This window comes from Anguilla anguilla, chromosome 19 (assembly GCF_013347855.1).
Source record: "Anguilla anguilla isolate fAngAng1 chromosome 19, fAngAng1.pri, whole genome shotgun sequence".
In the NCBI taxonomy this organism is placed as follows: Eukaryota; Metazoa; Chordata; class Actinopteri; order Anguilliformes; family Anguillidae; genus Anguilla; species Anguilla anguilla.
The window spans coordinates 9,536,217-9,557,553 of NC_049219.1; the positions used below are offsets into that span (position 1 = coordinate 9,536,217).

A 21,337-nucleotide genomic window follows, 5' to 3' on the forward strand; every position below is an offset into this window, starting at 1 on the left:
ACGTTCCGCCTGGCCGCGCGTTTCAGCGGAAGCTCTCCTCTTTGGGGAAAGGACGATTTTGAAGACGCAGAACTCAGTGCAGTGAACGTCCCGTGCAGACGGTGACAAAGGCAATGTACATACATGTATATAAATAAAAAAAAGTCTTGAGATTACAAGTAAGGCTATGGTGATTTCCATTTGGATACCAAAACGTGACAGATAATCTTCAACTTATCACCAATGTTCATAATCTCAAAAGCCTCTTCGTTCACACTGGTAAGCACAAGGGTGAGACAGACACAATAACTCCAAACCCTTGCTAAAGCTGTTATCCCTGTACACGAAACTCACATCCACAGAAACAGCTATTCGTATAGGGAGATAACAGAGTGGACTTGAGGGCCAATTTTCAACAGAGGGCATATGCGCAAGGCTCATTTATATAAGTCTACAAATGCGTATCAGTTGAGAATCAGTCTTACAGCAGCATTGAAAATAAAACGTGACCGTAAAGGTACTTTGCGGAGCAGAATGGGTCGGGCGATGCGTTTCCTGTTCCTGTTCGAAGGCAACTCATGATGTCGCTGGACGTCTGAACGCGGGGCGGGGGCCCCTCTCGGCATACACGCAGGAAGCTCAGCGTTTCCCGCGGTTTCGCCGCGTTACGACAATAACCCCCCACGTTTTCAGCGCTCGCGGTATTTACATGGCAAAACGGGTATGCCGATATGCAAATGCGTCCCCTCCGAAAAATGTAAAACCATAACGCGACCGCGGGGGGAGGGAGGGGGGGGAGAGCCGCGGCGCGGACCGCAGGCGTTCTCTGCGTGCATGAGGGTGTGTGTGTGCGTGTTGCGAGACGCCGTGTCTTAGCAAACAACTAGCTTCCGCACGCCTCTCGTTTGGATGGGAATACTAAAGCGCTGACAGGCGAAGAAACGCACGTTTTACGCATCCGAGGACATCAGCAGGACCGGGCCCGGGAGAGAGACCCGATCGCTTAGGATTTCCCGCGTAGCGCCTTTCCCGCGTAGGGCCTCCTCGCCCCCCCGTGGCCCGCCCTGCCCCCCCCCCCCCAGTGTCCGAGCCGGGCTTATCGCGCGCTTGTCCGTTTCGCCCCCCCCCCCCGCCCCGCCCCGCCCCGAGCATTTATCGTGGGGTGCCCCACTCCCCCCCCACTTCAGTTGGTGTTCATGGTGATGTCGTGATTGGGGTCCTGCTCCTCCGCGTCGTTCTCGTTCTCGTTTTCGTTCTCGTTCTCGTTGTCGTTGAGGTCCTCGTCGCTCTGGCCGCCGTCCCCCCGTCCCGAGGCGGCCTCCAGGGTCTCCCGGTCCAGGGCGAAGTACCCCGTCCCGCTCAGGGTGTCCCGCCGCTGGTAGAACAGCACGTAGGCCGCTTTGGACTGGACACACGCAGGCAGGCAGAGAGGGACCAGTTAGTCACACAAAAGGGCACCGGTGCTAAATCCAACCTGGTTCAAATGCTAATGAAAGGATGTCCTTTGCAATATGAAGCCCACAAGATTACATCACAGGAATGTGGCCAAAGCTCTTATCCATAAGCGACTTACACAACTGCAACTCTGTACACTGCATCCATTTATACAGCTGGATATATCCTGAAGCAATGTAGGTCAAGTACCTTACTCAAGGGTACCATGGCAGTGTCCTACCCAGGAATCGAACCTATAGCCTTTCGGTTACAAGCCCAGTTCCTTACCCACTATGCTACACTGCTGCTCAAGATAAACAAGAACAGGTCTTTGGAAGCTGAATCCTTTTGAATTACAGTAGCTTCTAACAACTAGTATCAGCACGCCCTAATCCTGCTCCACAGCTTATCTTTGTGATAAAGCACAGCAAAACGTAAGTAGCAAGTAAATCTAAGCAGAATGCCGATCAGAGCTAGGACAACCGGGAATTTCCGCGTACAACACAGCACATACGAGAAAGCGTGCACGTTTTACAAAGAACAAGGACACCGTGAAACGGACACACTTTTCCGCAGGTCAAACACAGGACCTGATACTGGGTAGCAAAATCACAGCGCTCCTTACTGCAGTCGATCTAGCTGGTAACGCGTCACATAGTGCCGAGAATCTGCACCCAATCAGGAAACACACGCTCTGAACGCACTCAAGTTCGCGCTAACACGGTAACGGCCGCGTAGCCGCAGAGGAGGCCGAGCGGGGGGGGGGGGCCGGACGGCTCACCACGATCTGGTCTTGGCTCGCGGGCGACACGCTGCTGTCGTCGAAGTAGTACCACTTGTCGTCCTCCTTGTTCTTGGCGAACGCCGTATCTGAATTGGGGGGGGGGGGGGGGGGCAGAAACGAAATGAGGTCGTTTTACCGCCGTTTGCACGTTACGGGGACAGACGCTACAGGCTACACACCGGGGGTAAACGGGGGTAAAAATCACTCTGTAAAATCCTTCTTACATTACATTGTTATGAAATGTTCTGTTGCTGTTCCATTTTACATTTCTACCGCTAGTTCCGCGATAGGGGATGAATGAACGTAATTGCGAAAACAACGTTATTTATCTTAGATGAACATTGCATAGTGTGGCCCGCCCTCGTGGTCGTGTTGCCCCCCCTAGCGGTTGTGGCCCTAAACAACCGCATAGACCGTTTATGCCACGGGCCGGCCACGCTACACACGCAAGCCGAAAGGCGTAGTGAAATGGGCGGGGCGGTAGCTCGGCCTTACAGTGCCCGCCCCCCATCCCGCCGTAGTGGTTGGACACGGCGATCAGGTCGTACGTGCAGGGCCCCGCGTTGGGGTTGATCAGGAACTCCGACATGTCCAGATCGCTGCGGGAAAACACAAGACAAGCTTATACTGAGAACGCACACGCGCGAAAGCAATTCAGGTTAAGGACTCTTAAGGACTCAAGGGTATAAAGGTGGCATCCGCCACAGGGATTCAAACCTGCAACCTCTGAGTTACCTACAGAGTGCAGGCCTGTTTCTCGTAACATTTCTTTTGGGGGGTGGGGGGGGGCTACCTGAGGGGGAAGTCCACCAGGGAGTCCAGTTTGTCCCTCATGTAGCGGCTGTAGGAGAAGCGTTTGAGGTGCACCACCAGCACTGGAGGCAGGGACCACAGGTCCAGCTTCTTGGTGGCCTGCTGGTGCTGCTTGCAGTTGGGACAGTACCTGAGAGCAGCGGGAGCCCCGCCCCCAAATTAATCACCGTGACAACATGAGGACGAGGAATGCACTGTTGTACGACTGGCTACACGCACACGCACAGACACACACCTGCATGTATGTAGACGCACACGCACGCACACACGCACACACACTCGTGCCGTGGCCGCAGTCTCACCATGGGTCCTCGGCCCCCAGCTTCTCCTTGGTGGTGAAGAGCTGGATGCAGTCTTTTAGCTTGAAGAAGGCCTTCTTCTGAGGCTTATACTCCATGCTTTCATGCTTCTCAAAATCCTGTTGGGGGGGTAGAGAGATGGGAAGAGGGAAAACAGAGTGACAGACAGAGAGAGAGAGAGAGAAAGAGAACCTTAGCATTCATACACCACAATGGCTTTTCTGGTTCCAAAAAATTGGAACAGTGCTTTTTTTGAGACTGAAATTATTTCTACAGTCGCCTGAAGTCGTCTCTCTGAAGGACCTTCTGTGACCGAACACTCACAGAGAAAATAATCAAATGAAGCTAATACACACTGAAAGAGTGGAGTAGAGCGGGTGAACAGCTAAATGCTCTTTGATTTGGCTTTCTTTCTTTCTTTCTTTCTTTCTTTCTTTAAAGACGATAACCAACATCCCACATGACAGGCTTTGAATTTTGGCTGCGGCTGAGTTCACTTGGGTTCGCGTTTGAATTGCGCACCTGAAGAACCTTCGCCAGACAACGCCCGCCTCCCGGGCCTTTGTCCGACAGCCGCAGGAATTTCGTTTTTTTCGGGTTGTATCTCGAGTAAAGGACACCTCCGCGCCCGATGCTTCGGACCGGCTGATATCGCTAAGCAACCGGCAGACAATACGACTGACAGCTCAGGAAGGCGGCCTTGCACAATGCGGGCATTCACTGCGGGCGGACCGAACGCAGGGCTTTCAACGGACGTCACCGCTAGCCCGCGATAGCGGCGGCGTGGATTCCGGCGCTTTCGAACGGTGCCCAATTCGAGCGTTTCCCAGGAAACCTGCTAGCGCTGGCGCTAGCACGCTGGCTGCCCGGCGTCGTGTCTCTACTGTGTCGGACCCCGTCGGTCTAAAAAAGGATTCGGGCTCAAATTGTGCGTTTTTAACGCCGTTCGGTTCGTATTTAGAAACAACCCAAAAAAACCCCCGTCCTTTAAGAGCCCGATAAGGGACGCCCGCTCTCACCTCCGCCGCGCTTTCGTTGAAGTACTTCTTCTTCATCTCGGGCTCCCAGTCCAGAGAGAGATAGGACCGGTCTGTTCGAAAGAGAACGAGTTTAGCGCACAGGGCGGCACAGTCACGCGACTCGCTGAAGAGAGCGCGCTCGGGGCGCTCGGAGCCGTTCCCACGGAAACCGGCGCTCACCGCTCAGCCGCAGGTGGCCCTCGTCGAAGCGGATGTGGCGGGGCTCGTCCTTGGCGTAGGCGAAGTCCGGCTTGCCCATGTTGATGAACTGGAAGGCGAAGAGGCGCCTCCTCTGCCCCGCCGGCGGCGGGCCCTTGGCGGTCCGCTCGGGGCCCACGCCGTTCTCCAGCTCGTTGTCCCCGCCCACCGACTCCTCCGACTGGCTGTTGTCGTTCTCGGACGGCAGCTCCTGGTCCTGGCTGGACTCCTCGTCCGGCTCGTCTGTCTCCATCTCGCCTGCGGAGGCGGGGTCGGACCGATCAGCCGCAAGGAATCTGGTTTTTTCTTCCGCCAGCTTCACAGTAACTGAGTTAGCGGACGCTCCAGCAGAAATGAACACGCCGCAAAAGCGATTAACTGTGTGTGTGTGAGCAGACCCAAACGTTCTCACAACGGTGCTGCAATGTAGTGGCAATGCTGTAACACTGAGAGATCATTCCAGTAATATTGTGAGAACGCTTTGTGCTAGCTGGGAAGCTGCGTGAAATGGCAGGGCGGTGTGGGGGCGGGGCTTGGCGGTGTGGGGGGCGGGGCCACAGACTCACTGGGAGACCCCTCCTCCAGGACGCCGTTGGCTACGTTGCCGTTGATGCCGTGCTCTTTCGGGATGGGCGTCTCCTCCGACTCCTCCTCCTCCTCTTCCTCCTCCTCCTCCTCAGCGCTGGAGCACAGGAACCGGCTAGAACGCGGAACACGGAAACCCATCACACGGACCCCACTGCGATTCACGCCCCAGTGTTGATATGAGAGTACGGAACACAGCGGTAAAAATGGGAGGAAGCAGTGGAAGTTTAATTGTTTTAAAAGTTCTTCCTGTAGTGTTAGGACTGCCCCGTTCAGCAAGCAACACCCGTACAAGCAACTCAGCCCAAGACAAGCATGCACAGTCCTGGGTTTCCACGCGTGCCTAACAGTGGCCTTCTGATTGGCCAGGTTTCCACGCTTCCTTAACAGAGGCCTTCTGATTGGCCAGGTTTCCACGCGTCCCTAACAGAGGCCCTCTCCGATTGGCCGGGTTTCCGCGCGTGCCCGACAGAGGCCCTTTTCCGATTGGCCGGTGGGGGGGGGTGGGGCGTACCACATGCGCAGCAGCAGCAGGTTGTAGAACTTCTCCTCGCTGAGGCTCCGGGGGACGGTGATGAGGAAGGGCAGGCCGAAGAGCAGCGCGCTGGCGTGGTAGCCCGACTGCTTGTGCTTCTCCCGCAGGTGCACCGGGATCACCACGTGGTCCACGTCCTCCGTCCGGCTCACCGCCACCTCGAACCTGAGCCCAGAGAGAAAAGCCCAACTCAACAACAAAAAAATCCCTGGAAGGGACTATTTAACAGATTGGCCCTCATGTTAAGAGTACCCCATAAAGCTTTTAAACAAGTAATATTTATAATAGATTCATAATTTAGTCTTCAATCTGAAAATGACCGATGTGGTCTCTAGAAAAGTTGTTTTGTGCATGTTATATTTTTTTTCACGCGTATAAATTGTGGGTTCAGGGGGAGGAAAAAAAAGAGAAAATGTGATTTTTGGGTAAATGTTCCATTTATTTAGGATCTTTGCTTTCGTGACTGGTCTTCGGCACTCACACGTAAATGTCGTCCCTCTCCATGATGCTGCTGAGGTTCTCGTTGGTGGCGAATATCCGGTGGAACCGGTGGTTGTATATGTCCGTCACGATCATCTGCATCATGAGAGAGCAGGAAGTCACCAAGACAATGAATGAACAGGCATTCTGGGACAGGGTAACCAGAGGGAACTTGACTTCTCCAGAAAAGGGGGGCGGGGGCCATCTTGTGGCCCTTACCTTGTCGGCGGGTACCCCGGAGAGAGTGGAGAGGGAGGTGCAGAGGTCGGCGATGTAGCCCACCTTGGGCACTGTCAGTTTGTACTGAAAAACACGGAGACGTGCAGTCAGCCAATATCTCGAGGGCTGAAATTAGCATGTCAAAACGTTCATGAACAGCACGAGATACGCTAGCCGCTAACATGGAATCAGACTTCAGTCACTGAAACACAAAACCAGAACTGCTAGAGAGAATGAAATAGCAGAAAAAAATTGACGTTTCAATGTATTTAGCTACAAGTTCTCCCAATAATCAACAAGGGTAGAGGGACAAGTGCGCAAAACTGCTGACTCATCGCTGGCTCTCCCTGGCACAATCCCACAATGCAGTTCTTTCAGCCGGGCGCGAGGCGGCACCTGCGTGGGTTTGGCCCGGGGGTCCAGCCGCACCAGGTACACCTCCAGCGTTCGCTCCTTCTTCATGGGCAGGGGGAGGGTCAGGTAGCAGAAGGGGTCAAAGGTCACGGAGACCTTGGCGCAGACAGGGCACACCAGCGTGGACTTGAACAGGCCATGGAAGATGTCCACGATGATGGAGTCGTTCCTCTTTATGTGGTTCTCCCAAGCTTCCTCGGCGACGACCTGGTCAGGGGTCAAGGGTCAGGGGTCAAGGGGTCAGGACAAGAAGAAGTCCTACTGCGGGGCCAGGCTTCCTTCCTGGGGGCCAGATTCTTTCCAAAAACGGTGCAAACAGCCAAACACTTTCCCATGAACCATTTAAAAAAAACATAACAGCAAATTCAGATTTTTTATCTTTCTGCAGCAAGCAACCTCGTGGGAGGAAACATCTTTTTTTTCTCCTTTTTTATCTTGCTTGACGCTAATTAGCGGTAACGGCAGGATGGCGGCGGGGCTGTGCGCTACCTTGTCGGGCCGGCCCTCGGCGTCCTTGAGCTGGATGTAGGGCTTCTTCCTGATCCGGTTGAGGTCCTCGTGCAGGCCGTCCAGGAGGAACGCCAGCAGCTCGTGGGAGTCCTGCTGTTGGTACCCTGAGAACTGAGGTGCGAAGCGGCCCACCTGCGTCTGGAGGAGGGGGGCACACGCGCAGAGAGACGGGGCCACCGTTACGTGCTGGGGGACGTCCGGGGGCTCAGGGACCTTAGCAGTTACACCTTTTCCTGTTTTTATCAGAACTTACGGGGACCAGCTGCACACCGTCATGTGAGAAACTGCACTGAAGTCCCCACAAGCCGCTAAAATATTGAATACACACTTAACGTGTGTAGATTGTGAAATTTCAAGCACTGAGAATACCACCCAAGAAAGAACGTATCTATGTAAATGTTCAAAAATGTAATTGCCGCCAGTGAGCTCTGAAACACGGAAAAAGGCGGGAGCTGGATGAAAAGATTTGAGGGGGAAAATCACCTTGAAAGGCCTGGGGGTGACGTAGCTGTACTTCCCCGACCACACCTGCTTGGCGAGCTCGGCGTAGGCCTTGGCGATCTCCCCGCGCATGCCCAGCGGGTTGTCCATGTTCAGCTCGTCCTGGTACTTGTCCCTCAGGAAGAACTCGGTGAGCGGGGGGATGTTGCTCAAGCACTGCGTCAGGGGGAAGAAGAGCGACAAACGGCAAAGAGTGAGACGCGCCGCGCCTGAAGCACCGTGGGTAAGAACGTTCCAGCGAAAATGCCAACGTCAAAAAGGAACGAGAGTGACGATGTGTGTGCGTGTATGCATGTGTATGTACGTGTGTGTGTGTGTGTGTGTGTATGTACCTGTGTATTTGTGTGTGTGTGTGTGTGTGTGTGTGTATGTGTGTGTTGGGGTGCGCGTGTAGGTGTATGGGTCTGTGTGTGTGTGTGTGTGTGTGTGTTGGGGTGCGCGTGTAGGTGTATGGGTCTGTGTGTATGTACATGTGTGTGTGTGTGTGCGTGTATGTACATGTGTGTATGTGTGTGTGTGTATGTGTGTGTACCTGAGCTGCAGAGTTCATGAAGCAGGTGTTGCCCAGGTTGCAGAGGCCGCACAGGCCGGGCCTCTCGCGGTAGCTGCTCTGCTCGGGGTACTCGTAGCTGCTATAGGGAGGGTAGGCCGGGAGGCAGTAGTTAGAGTTTTTCACGCTGCGGAGAGAAGAGGAGAGAGCAGAGCGCGGTCAGACCAGGAGCCGTACGGGGACGGGAGAAAAAGAGAAACCACGTCGTCCTGCACAAACGCAAAACCACAAGGTCAAAGCGCACGTCACGTGATGTTTCTCCCTTCCAATGAATTAGCACTATTTCACACAGCGCGCACGTGCGTGTATGTGTGTGTGTGTGTGTGTGTGTGAGGTGGGCAGAAAACACAAAAAATATATAATAATAATAATAATAAATAATAAGAAGTAAATAAATAAAAAAGCAAGTGCAAAAACAAATCGCTATGTTCGCATTGGCAAAGACAGAGAGTTAAAATGAACGTAAAAAAAAAAAGGGAAGCGTAAATGTAAAGTTAACCGAACCGAGACCGGGGGGTGAAACCACGACAACCGCCCCGGACGCGGAACTGAGAGCGATGAGCGGCGGGGCCGAGCGGCGGGGCAGTTTGAGCGTTCGGGGCGCAGAGACCTGTACCGTTGCTCTATGGGCCGGGCCTCGCTCCCGCCCTCCGCCCGCCCCTCCAACTCCACACACTCTTTAAGGCACCACCCGCAGCATAGCAGCATCTCACTCCGGTCCCGCCCGCATCCTGCTCTCAATGCGACACCCCCCCTCCCCCTCTGCCCCCTCTCTCTCCCCCCTCTCCCCCCTCTCCCCCCTCTCTCCTCCCTCTCCCTCTCCCTCCCGCCCGGCTCGGACTGAACAGAGAGAAAGAGAAAGAGGGAGAGAGAGACAGAAGGGGAGAGAGACAGAGAAAGGGAGAGAGAGAGAGAGTGAGAGATACAGAAGGAGAGAGAGAGGAAGGGAAAAGAGGGGGAGAGACAGAGATGGAGAGAGGGGGGAGAGAAAGAGGGGGACAGAGAATGAGAGAGGCAGAGGGGAGAAAGACAGGAGACAGAGAGAGAGCGGGGGGGAGAGTGAGAGACAGCAGGAGACAGAGATAGAGAGGGGAGAGAGAAAGAAAGAGGGGGGGGAGAGAGAAGAGGGGTGGAGAGAGCGGAGGGATGGAGAGAGAGAGAGAGAGAGAGAGAGGAAGAGCAGGGACCGCGCTTCAGTTACAGGTGAGGCTGTGTGGGATTCGCAGGGTCCGTGTGACATCACCGCCCCGATGCACCGCGCAGGGTTCTATTTATAGCGCCACTCTGCCGAGGCAGCGGAATCCAGAGCCTGCCTCAGAGCCTGAGCGGGGGAGGGAGGGAGAGGGAGGGAGAGAGACACTCTCCTCCGCAGAGGTGAGAACGCCACGCGGGGTCGGGGATCTCGCGGGGGCACGGCGGTTCGCCCTCTCCGCTCGCTCGCGAGGGGACACGTTTGTAACCTTTAAAAAAAAAAAAAAAAACCACCGGTTCTGGCCTTCGATGACCTGCTGGCAACCTCCGTATCTGCGCTTCGGTTTAAAGGATTATGGGAGTTGTAGTGCGGTGAGGCTGCTGTAGTCAGCATGCAGGGCCTCTGGCTTTGCGGTGCTGTGCTGGGCTGAATGTGGAGATACGCATCGGGAGGGCAGAGACGGCGCGGTCTGAAGGTCACCAGCACCGTAGAGCAAGGCAGAGAGAGAGAGGGGGGAGGAGATAGAGAGAGAGAGGAAGAGAGAGAGAGGGAGGGAGAGAGAGAGAGAGAGAAGGGGGCATTGAGACAGAAAAGAGAGGGAGAGAGGAAAGGGGAAAAGAGACTGAACAAGAGGAAGAGGAGAGGAGGAGGGGGGAGAGAGAGAGAGAGAGAGAGAGAGAGAGAGAGGACGAGGGGGGGAGAGAGAGAGAGAGAGAGAGAGAGGACGAGGGGGGAGAGAGAGAGAGAGAGAGAGAGAGAGGAGGAGGGGGGGGAGGGAGAGAGAGAGAGAGAGAGAGAGAGGACGCAGTATATCATGCCAGGGACACAGCCTCCTTCCTGCAGTGCTGAGTTATGGAGACACCTTTATCCGCAGTCATCAGAAACATCAGCTCATCCTCCGTCACTCATCCCCAGGGAGGCGGGGTCACACTCCAGGGCCCTCGCCTCATTAAACCCGCCCTCGCCCTCTCAACTACAGAAGACCCCGCGCCCAATATCTCTTCCCAAAATTATGAAAAAATCGAGAGAACTTTCCAGTCTTCTAGTGAAATTCATCACACGTAATAATTTAGAAAAACAGGACGGAGAAAGCCAACATGTCCGCCCTCTGATCCTGTGCCTACCAGTTACATGTTCCAACATGCAATAAGCAGGAGCTTAATACAGGGAAGTCTACAGACAAGTGTGACTCTTAATATGTGCGTTAATAGCACCTAAAGAAGGCCCATTCCAACATGCAGGTCGCACAGAGGTGCCGGTTAAAGACGAGGCAAGACAACAGACAACAGAGAGCTTCGGCAAAGGAGGCCTGGCGTAGCACAGAGCCCATGCAACTGCCGCGAAGCACGTGACCACCGCAAGCCCCGCCTCCTCAGACCAAACCACGCCCACAGACCACTTTGCTTACTTCCTGCTGTTGAAGCCGCTATAACTGTTTGAGAGGGTCGAGGGGCAGATCTTTGGTAAGGTCGAGAGATTGGAGGCGGCGGAGGACCTTCGAAGACAAGAAGACGGCCGGTTAGGAAAAGGAAGAGGCGTCGCGGAGCTCGACGGTTAGCGGCCGATTAGCGCCAAACTCACAGAACGCGTGCGTGCGGGAAAAGAACAAAAACACAGGAAACACAGAACAGAACAGATAAGGAAATGAACAAAAAAAGGAAAATTTGTGAACACATGGGAGATGGAACACTGTTGATAAGAGTCTGGAAGAACCACGGCGGTTGGCAAAGTGACATGCTTCCTTTACCCGACATCCAAAGACATCTTTCAGGTTTAGCCAGTCTGTGATTATTATGAAATTGTACATTTACAAGGGGACCAGAAACCTTGAACCAACTGGCCTAAATTCACTCTTATGAATGCGGAACCAGGACAGTGGATGAAAATACATATTCTAATGCGTGGAGGTTTATGAGCTGCAGGCTACTGACGAGGAACTTGCTTAATTTATGCCTCTCCCCCCCCCCCCCCCGCTAATTCTGCACACGCTAGCATACGCAGACGTGAGCGGACAGCCAATATGAAGCAACATGGCCACCGTAATGACTCTCGCTCGCTCGCTAACTCCGCCCCCACCCAAAAAACCCATCAGGTGACCCTGTGTGACATCAGAGCCTCGGCCGGAACACTCACTTGGACGCCGAAGAGCCCCGGGGCCAGGTCCCGTCCTCGTTTTTTTGCTCTATTACGAGAACCTGCAAGGAGAACCATCATGGCGTGAGTTTCCCCCGGAAACGCTGGCGTCCGGGGGGGGGGGGGTCGAGGGCAAGCGCATCTGCGAACGGGGGTCAGTTTCACACACAGCTGGCGTTCGGCGCGGCGGTGTTCACCGTGTTCAGCGTTCCTCGGTGTGCGGCTCGACGGCCATTCTGGGGATAACCCCGCCCCCTGTTTGATAGGGCAGCCAATCAGCACGCCCGAATTTCATTAGCCCCGCCCTTTGGGTCTGTAACTTGAATGATTAAGGTGAATAAACTGCATACTTCTCATACAAAAAAAACCCTGCATGATTGTGCAAATGCAATGCCTGTAATGAGGAATCTGAACACGGATGGTACCGCCTCAGGGGCCAGAAGTAACGGGCAAACTGTTAGTTCAAGGGAAACACACTTCAGATCAGCGAGTTTCCGCTTCCCCCGTGCAAGACGTCTGAAAAAAGAACTTGTGAGAAACAACCGGCAAGAACGCCCACTGTTTATAGAGGGGGGGGAAAAAATTACAAATAAACAAATAAAATGTGAAACCGTGGACAACCAATTGAGTTTGCTTTGTGACAGCCCAAAAGATAAAGACCCCCGCCTACATACTTTACCCATCAATAAGTCACGCTTCACAGAGTGGAACCCAGATACTGTCCATGACTGAAACGAGTCAAGCTAACTGCTAAGCTAACTAGCATTCTGCTGACTCTTGCACAAAACCAGGGCAAAGTTTATCGCGAGACAACAGAAAGAGTGGTGACAGACAAGGTGTGCAAAAACTGGAACTTTTATCTTGGAAATTTTATCGTGATTTTACTAATTATCCAGGGTCTGCGTGCTGCCGAGTACAAATAATGTCGCATGGTTCAGCAACTCTGGAAATCCACCAGTACATCAGTTCAGGAAAAGCAAGCAGAGACCAAAGAGACCACAGGGGGCGCCAGAGAGCCGCAAGCTCAGGATTCCCGCCATACTGAGTCTCCTCCCCTAGGCCGTCCCCTCAATAAAGCAACCACCAGGGTTCTTTCCAATCGCTTGTTTTACCTCCGTGCCTGTTTTCATCACGTCTTTTCCTCGCTTCCTTAGCTCCGCGCAACGGAGGACGCAAGGAAAGGACGCAAGGAATCGAGGAAAGGCGCATTGGGCAAACGGAACGTCCTTATTCATTCAAGCGTCAGTTTCGAAGCCACAGCAATCACAGACGTGGCAGATGGGGGGAGGGGTGGATGCAGAGGTCGATAAGTTACACATCACGCGCTCCAAAGAAACCCTTCCACAAAGGACGCACGCGTGTTTCCTCGCTTCAGGAGCCTCCTACTTTAGCTCCTTCAAGGAGCTTTTTTCCCGATCGGAATGTCCTTAAAGATGGCGGACGGATAAAGGAAGGGTAAAACAAGCGATTGGAAAGAGCTGACAGAAATGACTCGGCCAAAGCCCCTCAGAAGCACCGCTCCTGCATGGACTCCTCAATAAACCTCAGAACCTTTCGCGCTTCGGCCTGACATCGGCGGCATTCAATCTAGCGGCTATAGCGTTTTTGTCGGCGTTCTGCAAAACAAATCGAAGAACACATTAAATTTTCCAAAGGCGTTTTAAAATAACATTTGCACTGCAAAACAAGACCGGCTAAAACTTGTCACACAGGAGCGGTATGCTCCAGGCCTGCTTTATTTTATTAATTCTATGATAAGTATTCACATCTGCGCCATACTCTACGGTGTATGTGTTCCTGGAAGCTGTTGGTGCTCTCACGTTGCAAGCCAAACTTCTTTCCATTTGTCTGAAAACGTCTTCAAAATCAAGAGTGAAAGCCATTCTAGAAAAGTCTTTTCTCCGCTTCACTTGGGATTGTCAAAGGAGACGAGGCAAAGGCGACAGAAGCTGAAGCACAGAGACTCACAATTCGGCTGAAACGTTCAGTTTCAGTCCTTGGGAGCCAAAGAAAAGTGGGGTGGAGACGGGCACCAAACCAGCACAAACCCGTGACCTCCCTGCAATGCATGCAGTTACCCAGGACGTCCAGGACATTAACGACCAGAGCAATTAGACAGAGATAAATCACCTCACCACTACTGTTACCATTCAGATATAGGACATTGGGACAAAGACGCCTAACTCTAAAGCGAGGTGTCATTCTGAAGACCTGGAGGGCCACAGTGTTTGCAGGGGTTTGCGGGTTCCAATCACTATCCAATGTAGGCCTTGGAAACTATGTGTGTGGATTTTTTTAAGGCAACCGGTGATATAAACATAACATAAGCGCTGAAACAGATACTGTGCCACTCCGGGACTGAAATCTGACTCCATTGCTCCAATATTTATATGTTAAACAGCAAACTGTGATTCATTCACTTTGTACTCGATCAATCAACCCGTTAAGTCTCCATTAACATTAAGTGGCCCGAATAAAAAATTAAATTACACTGTAATTGCATTGCCCGTTGTTCAAACAGTGATTCTTGTCCTGTACCCCAAATTTAACTTAAGAGGACTTTTTACAACTCGCTACAATATGTTAATAACATTGTATTTACACAGTTATTAACACCACATACATGAATAACAGTGCAATACCCCACCAACGTAGGTTGCCAGATTAGGGGTTACCCATCAGTTCACGGTGCATTGCTCATTCTGTAATGAAAGGCTATAACAGTTAGGACAGGCAGGAAATCGGCAATGCTGACGTAAACACGGGCATTCTAGTGAGCATGCAAAACTTCCAACTGGCTGGCAGTCACAAACAGCTGGAGCACCAGGGTTCAGGGCATGACAAACCAAAATACATTTTTAAAAATTATTTAAATAAAATTGAACACCGGACAGGAGGCTACCGTGTGTTGAAGGTTACGGACATCGGCTTCCTGGCTAGCTGTCGTCTACGAGGGAACAAACGACAAAATGACAGGAGTGAAGAGAGAGAATCCAGCTGTTAACTTGAAATCACAATGCTTTAAAATGAGCGAATATTTCTCATATTAATGACAATATATTGTCACTCTAATAATGTCACTTCATATTTCTGAAGGGAAGAGGAAACTAAATGGGAATAATAGTTCCCGACTGCAGTCTCTGTAGCTGGAGAATAAGATTCAGCTGGATAGGAGGTTTCAGAGCAGCCAAAAGATGCAATGGGGGGTGTAGAACAGAGGGACTCTGGCATAAAAAGGAAGAGATAACATCAGTGCAAATGGCTTTACCTCAATTCCCCTCAACCGCCAGCATCAGGAAGCAAGCACCTGCTGCGTGGATTCGGCCGACTGGATTAATGTTTTGTGGCCCGATTCGAATTCGTTTCCCACTTAAGAACGTCTACATTTCATCACGAGTGCCCTGTTCTGACCAGTAACGATGCACAACAAGCAGAGCGCTTCGGTACAATTTTTGAGTCTAATGCCACAAAACGCCAAATTCTGACTCTGTTTTTTTGAGAGCTGAAGGCCAAAAGGCCACGCGGTGAAGCGTTTTCATTTCCTGTTTGTTGGTGTTTTTTTTTTGATGGCGTGACCACAAAAGACGGTCAAAGCGACCAGGCGCTGACGGGCTGGGACACAGAGCCAAAAGACGTGACCAGAAAGCGCGCATGATTTCTCCCTCGTCATAAATGCGCAAAAAAATAAATAATAATAATAATAATTCACGGTCTTAAACCTCAGACCGCGTTCCCACCACAGGAAGGCAACAAAAAAAAAAACACACTCCGCTCCGCTGGAATCGTGAAGGCGGAGCCTGTGGACCGTTAACTGTCAGTCACTCGACAGCAAGGTTCACCGTTCAAACAGACTGACCACCCTGCAAGGAGCTCAGAGAAAGCAGAGAGGTAACGGTTTCGCGAGCGCGTCGGCGGTTATCCGTCCTCGACCGCGACCCGTACCGCGGGACGGTATAGCGCGCTGGACGGAGCGGCGGTCGGGGGGGCGGGGCTCCGTACCTGTCCCTGGTAGAGCCCGGCGTCCTGTATGGTGCTGTCGGGCTTGGTGAGCGGCTCGAAGGTGTTGCTCATGTACTTGTTCCACAGCCGGGTCTCCTTCTCGTCGGGGATGCTGAACAGCTTCCTCATCTCCTTCTCGATGGTGTCTGGGCCGGCGAGAACGCGGAGAGGGAGGGTCAGGCGCGGCCCACGCAGCCGAAGCACCTGGCGGGCGGCGTTTCATGTGCCGGTGTGTTCACGGGGACTCAGGAACAAGGCGGCGTAACGGGGACGTTGTATAACAACAGCTATAACGCCAGCTCACGCAAAGCTCATTTGCATGTCCAAGGGTGTACATTTTGTGTGCGTGTGTGAAGGTCAAAATTTACTGCGAGACAACAGAAAAGTACAGTGTGTGTATATGTTTGTGTGAGTCTGTGTACTGGAGAAAATATTCATGGTGGAAGTTCATCCAGCCGGTTTTTAAACCAAAACCCGACCAGACGAGCTTAACGCCTCGATTCACAGCTGCAGTCAGATGATCGGAGTGCGTCCTGAGGAGTCAGGCGCCAAATCAGGGAGATACACACAAAAAAAAACCGTCACAAAGAGGACGTTGGGCAGGTGGTCCCCACGGCGGTCTCCCACGGCGACGCTCACCTATGGTGTCGGCCTTGCTGAACCTCCGGGTCACCACGGTGTCCATGTCGCCGTCCTCGCACAGCTTCAGCTCCGTCAGGTACACCTCCACCTTGCAGTGCTTCACGAACATGCCCTGCTCCACCACCTGCAAGGAGCGAGAACACACAAACGCGTCAAACGGCCTCTCTCTCACAGACTTCAACGACTGACGCAAAATTTTCGCTCGAGCGATCGCAAGAGGTACACCGTTTAACCTCAGAAGGAAGGAAATGCCGTACTTGTCACGCTGAGGAGCAAATGCAAAATGAAATGATAATTACCCACAAACACCAAAAAAAGGCAAAGAGATTAGCAATCGCTGACAGATTAAAAAATGAGATAAACACAAGACTAAAAGATCTCAAAGCTGAGCTGTAGGAAAGATCTAGGAACCCAGCTCCACAGGCAAAGCGCAGTCATAATCCAGGTTCTGGAACTTTCTATCGAGTGCAATTCAATGATAAAACCAGCAAACACCTTTCATTCAGCAAGCCACTGCAGGGACAGCAGCAGTGGAGTCCTACAGTGTTTATGTCCCCCTAGCCTCCGGTGCTAATGGCCCAGGCTCAGCACAAACAAAGGCTCTCTCGCGCGTGAGGCACTACCCCCCGTTATCTCCAACCAAGCACGTCCCGCGAACAGCAGAGCAAGGAGAAGACGCGGCAGGGCTGGAACGCCCGGGGCGCTAACGCTAACCGTACCGCCGGGTCACTCCTTTAGCATAGCCGCTAAACAAAAAGAAATGAACCCATTCAGGAACGTTCTGCACCCCCCCAAACCCCCCATCCCCTCTCCAGGCAAGCCGTATTAACCAGGGCAGCCGGAAGGTTCCGCGAGACCGCGGGGAGAACCGTGCGTCTGGAACCGTGACGGGAAACCCGGTCGCCCCCCCCGCCCACACACGAGAGCCCCCAAAACCGAAAAAAGAGAGAAGAGAACCTCTTCCATGTCTGTCCCGTGGCACGTTCCCTGTAGTGTTTAAGTCATCGCCCTCCACCCTCTGAAAATAGAAGCGAGGAGGCCACCCGATACCCCCGACATATAAGGCCGAAGGGGAGGATCGATGAGGGACATGCCCAGCACAGCGGGCGGCCATGTTGTGGCTCAATAAAGCCAGAGATCTAGAGAAATCCGTTCCGCTATTTAACACTGACGTAGATTATTCCTGCCTGACCAAGGGCTGACTATGTGAAATGCACCTTGAGAGTGAACTACAGCACCCCCTACTGATAGTGAGAGGCACAAAAAAAAAGCATAAAAATGCTCATGTGAAAATTTGTTTCTATGATGAGCTCACTGTATACTTCACTGTAAATGAATTTGTAAAAATACTACAAATAGTTTTGATTATAAAAAATGAAAAGTTGTTGAAATATTTTTTTTTATTTTTTTTACTGTTTACATTTGTAACATGTTTTCATAGTTCATTTGAGGTCCTAGGTACCTTAATCATGTCATGAGACAGGTATACAACTAGTATAATCTCTAGTTCTGACCCAGAATATCTGCACCTGAAACCATGGTCACTGGTCAATTTGCCAGCAGAAGCCACGGACTAAAAGAGAGTACCCAGAATCCCAAGAGGTCCAGTAATGGAAAGCAGGACTTGCGTAGGCCTGACAATTCAGTATATAAGGTACAAACTCAGAGTCTTCCATGACCACATAGGTGTGGAGAAACGGTACCTTGCGCGCTATTGGCTCCTGGCTGTCCATGAGTCCATACCAGCTGACCAGCTTATTCCAGCCCTCCGTGGGGACCAGGATGTAGTCCAGCTCATCGATGAGGTGCTCCTTGAGGGCCAACACGTCTCCGTCTGTAGCCAAGCCAGAGAGAGAGAGAGAGAGAGAGACACTGAACGAATTACAGCAACAACCACTGAACAAATTACGGCTGTAAAAGTCAGTTTGAAAATGAGTCAGCACGGGCGTTCAAAACGGAACCAACTGCGTTCAAAGGGGAACTGACAACTGCCACCACTGTCCCAATGACTTTACTGTGCTGTACTATCCACGTACCATAAACATCAAGTGAGATCAGCTATTGCGTGTCCCTGTAAAATGGCTCCTAGCGCCTAACTGACTGTAGTTCTGAATGGGTTTACTGAGAGTACCGTCAAGTCATATTCACCTGGAGCAATGGGACCTCACCTTTGAGGAGACCAGAGTTGTCCACCGGGCCAGGGTAGACATTCTGCTCCCCCATCTGGTACTTATCCCAGCTGTCGAAGCCCACATATTTCTTCCACTGTTTGAACCAGCGGCTGTCGACCAAGTACCTGCCCCAGGGCAAAAAGGCAAATGTTAATCACGCTGTCTGTGACCTCATTTATTTTGCAGCTGTTTGGCACAGAGAAAGCTACGTTAGATGTGTGCTGGATAAGAGTGTGGGAAAACAAGCAAGTCGTTCTGATCCTGAAGGCGGTGGATAGAACAACATGCAACAGAACTGGAAGCATCCCCATTGGCCCACATCCGTTCAGGTGACTACGCTGCCTCCACCTATGAAAACCCAATACAGACTTCCTTGCCCCTCCTCCTCCCCCAGTGGCACCACACCTTAGCTTCCATGGATTTTCCTCCTCAGTCTGAGCACATTACACAGAAAGACAGTGAGGTCAGTGCCAGCAGGTACACCTGGATAGAATCTAATGGTCTTATCACAATAACCCAACCACTTAAAGTTCCACTGCTGCAGCCATTCCAGAAATGGCTAATATGAAGCCTAGACTTCAAGGGCTAAATAAAGCGCCCACAGTATGTTGTCGCTGCACATTTGCGGTTAATTGGAGCGCACGCTCTTTAGCTGGGTCCTTTGACCGAACTATTATCGCCATCCATAGAATAACACAAGCTAACCCCCCCCCCCCTTTACCCTCACAACGCAGGGACATGTGGAGCCTTGCCTGCCTCGCAGGGATTACATTACAGCTGTGGTGGTACTGAGGGCCCCAGCGTGCACACACACACACACACACACACACACACACACTCACACTTACTCAGCGGAGCAATGGGGTAGCAAAGCAGGCTTCATAACAGGGGAGAAATAACATTGTGCCCTTGAGCACAGAACAGTACCAAAATTACCAATCGGCCTGTTATATATCACAATGTGTTAATGGATAAACCATAGGCCCACGTCATTTAAGTTGTCCCAAATACAGTCATCTACAAGGGATTTTTAAAAATTTTATTATTATTATTATTATTACTACTACTACTATTATTATTATCATTACTGTTATTATTATTAGGATGGTGACATATTAGAGAAATACCTGAGAGAATTAGAGATCAGATTAACAATTGTTTCTCCTGTAAGTACTTCAATCCCCAAATACCCGAGTCACTCAGGATGTGCCTTTCAAGGGAAGGGAATGTCTGGTAGGTTAACCGCTAATATGTGGATTAACTCTGATTAAGGATGTACAAACCAGAGTACAGCAAAACATGCAAAGCATGTCATTACAGGAAATGGCATGCTTTTGTGTTAGGAAAGTGCTGGATGTCCCAGGCCACGATTAGTGAGTCTGTTATCCATCCCATTGTAAGCAGTTAAAAAGGTTAAATATTGAACACATATCACTGTTTTTGAGCATGTCCCTGATTTCAAAAGGCGTGCCTTTAGACAGAATGACTATGTGGAACAAGAGGTTGGTGCTTCGCTTCCCCAATGAAAGCGTCTAATCTTGTCTCAAAGGAGCAATCACTACAATCCAGTGTGACACACCAATTCACAGCAATAACAGGATCCTCTGTCTAAAAAGTTACCCAATATATGTTGACATTGCTTATGGTTTCAGCAGAAAAGCCCGTATACCTCTGGCTTGTTAACACACCCGTAGGGGTTGAAACATGAATGCAATGGAAGTTAAAGAGTAACGCTGGTGACTGGTGCAACGCACCCGAAGCAAGTGAGGAATGCGTTCTGTTAATCAGCTGCTGACGGGAATTTGCGTGTGCAGAGTATTTGACAGGTGAGCATTTGCCCCTGCAACAGCCCCGCTTCTCCTGTCATGATGACCAAGTTTTATTTTCCGGCTTCCTTACCCTCTCGCCCCGCACAGCAAAACACTCTCACGAATTGCTGAGCGAGCACAAGACAATAGACTCGCGCATGGCCCACGTTGTAGGGCTGACAGCAGCTTTAACCCTGAGCGAAATGCAACAACGGTGCAACTAACAAGCTAGCTCGCCAGTCGAAATTCGAGGAATGTAGGTAGCTGGCTAGCTAGCCCAAGCTAACAGAAAACAGCGGCCTGGTTCTGCATGTTCCCCTTCGTATTTCATTTTGTCAACCCAAACCAAGCTTGCTGTCACAGCCCACAAGACCCCAGAAACCATTCGATTGTCTCACCAAGTGTCTCCCTTCCTCAGCGGCGTTTTCAATAGTGCCGCGACCTCTCCTCGCTGTGTATCCAGATCAGCCGCTCCTCCCTCCGCCATCTTTCATTAACATGACCAGTTGCATTGTGGGAAAGAGGGACGTCACCCCTAGAGCGTCACTGGCTGTACGTAGGAAGCGGAAGTAAGCTTTTTCAACCAATAATATTATGTGGTCGGAACGCTTTGAGAAAATTTGACAGTTCATACAACTTACGCCAACTACATAGGGACGATCATATATGTAAAATAATATAATTTAAAGAATGTATAATCAAATCAAATTCTAAAGAAAGATAAGTTTGTATATACTAATAAACTAAGCCAAATATTGAGCCAGAAACTCTTTTTATTATTATTATTATTGTGTAACTTGTGTAATTGTAGTTCTTGGAAATCAGTAATTATTAAATGCTTGTTTCTTTTCTTTTTTTCTTTTATTTGTAGATGAGTGGAGAAACAATTACTAATGAAAACATTTAAAGTTACATGAATTAACAAATTTGATCATTATTCATTTTATTTGTTACATCGTACACATGCAATGGCACTAACAAAATGTCCATATAGGCCAACATCTGTAGCAAGAAAATGGATTGAATCCCAACCATTGTCTTTGGTGTAATTACACATGCACATTATACAGTT

General features: G+C 51.1%; 1 protein-coding gene across 5 annotated transcripts; it reads right to left on the bottom strand.

The window, feature by feature from the left end:
- Positions 1-1,112: 1,112 nt before the first annotated feature.
- On the bottom strand, positions 1,113-20,783 carry LOC118219261 (ubiquitin carboxyl-terminal hydrolase 15-like). Of its 5 annotated transcripts, XM_035402283.1 has the most exons (23): positions 20,664-20,783; positions 18,455-18,582; positions 17,990-18,120; positions 16,284-16,410; positions 15,645-15,790; positions 14,548-14,592; positions 11,646-11,707; positions 10,921-11,007; positions 8,303-8,447; positions 7,753-7,926; positions 7,249-7,407; positions 6,742-6,966; positions 6,346-6,429; positions 6,128-6,222; positions 5,626-5,811; positions 5,093-5,226; positions 4,509-4,784; positions 4,329-4,399; positions 3,313-3,428; positions 2,991-3,140; positions 2,693-2,796; positions 2,195-2,283; positions 1,113-1,384 (listed from the first exon to the last, which is right to left on the bottom strand). In XM_035402283.1, exons 1-23 carry the CDS (start codon positions 20,750-20,752, stop codon positions 1,163-1,165), a joined length of 3,045 nt encoding a protein of 1,014 aa, XP_035258174.1. In that variant the 5' UTR covers positions 20,753-20,783; the 3' UTR covers positions 1,113-1,162. The 5 variants fall into 5 exon arrangements, 4 of the variants coding, with proteins under 4 accessions (XP_035258174.1, XP_035258175.1, XP_035258176.1 ...); XM_035402284.1 differs by lacking the exon at positions 14,548-14,592; XM_035402285.1 differs by lacking the exon at positions 10,921-11,007.
- Between the last annotated feature and the right edge of the window lie 554 nt (positions 20,784-21,337).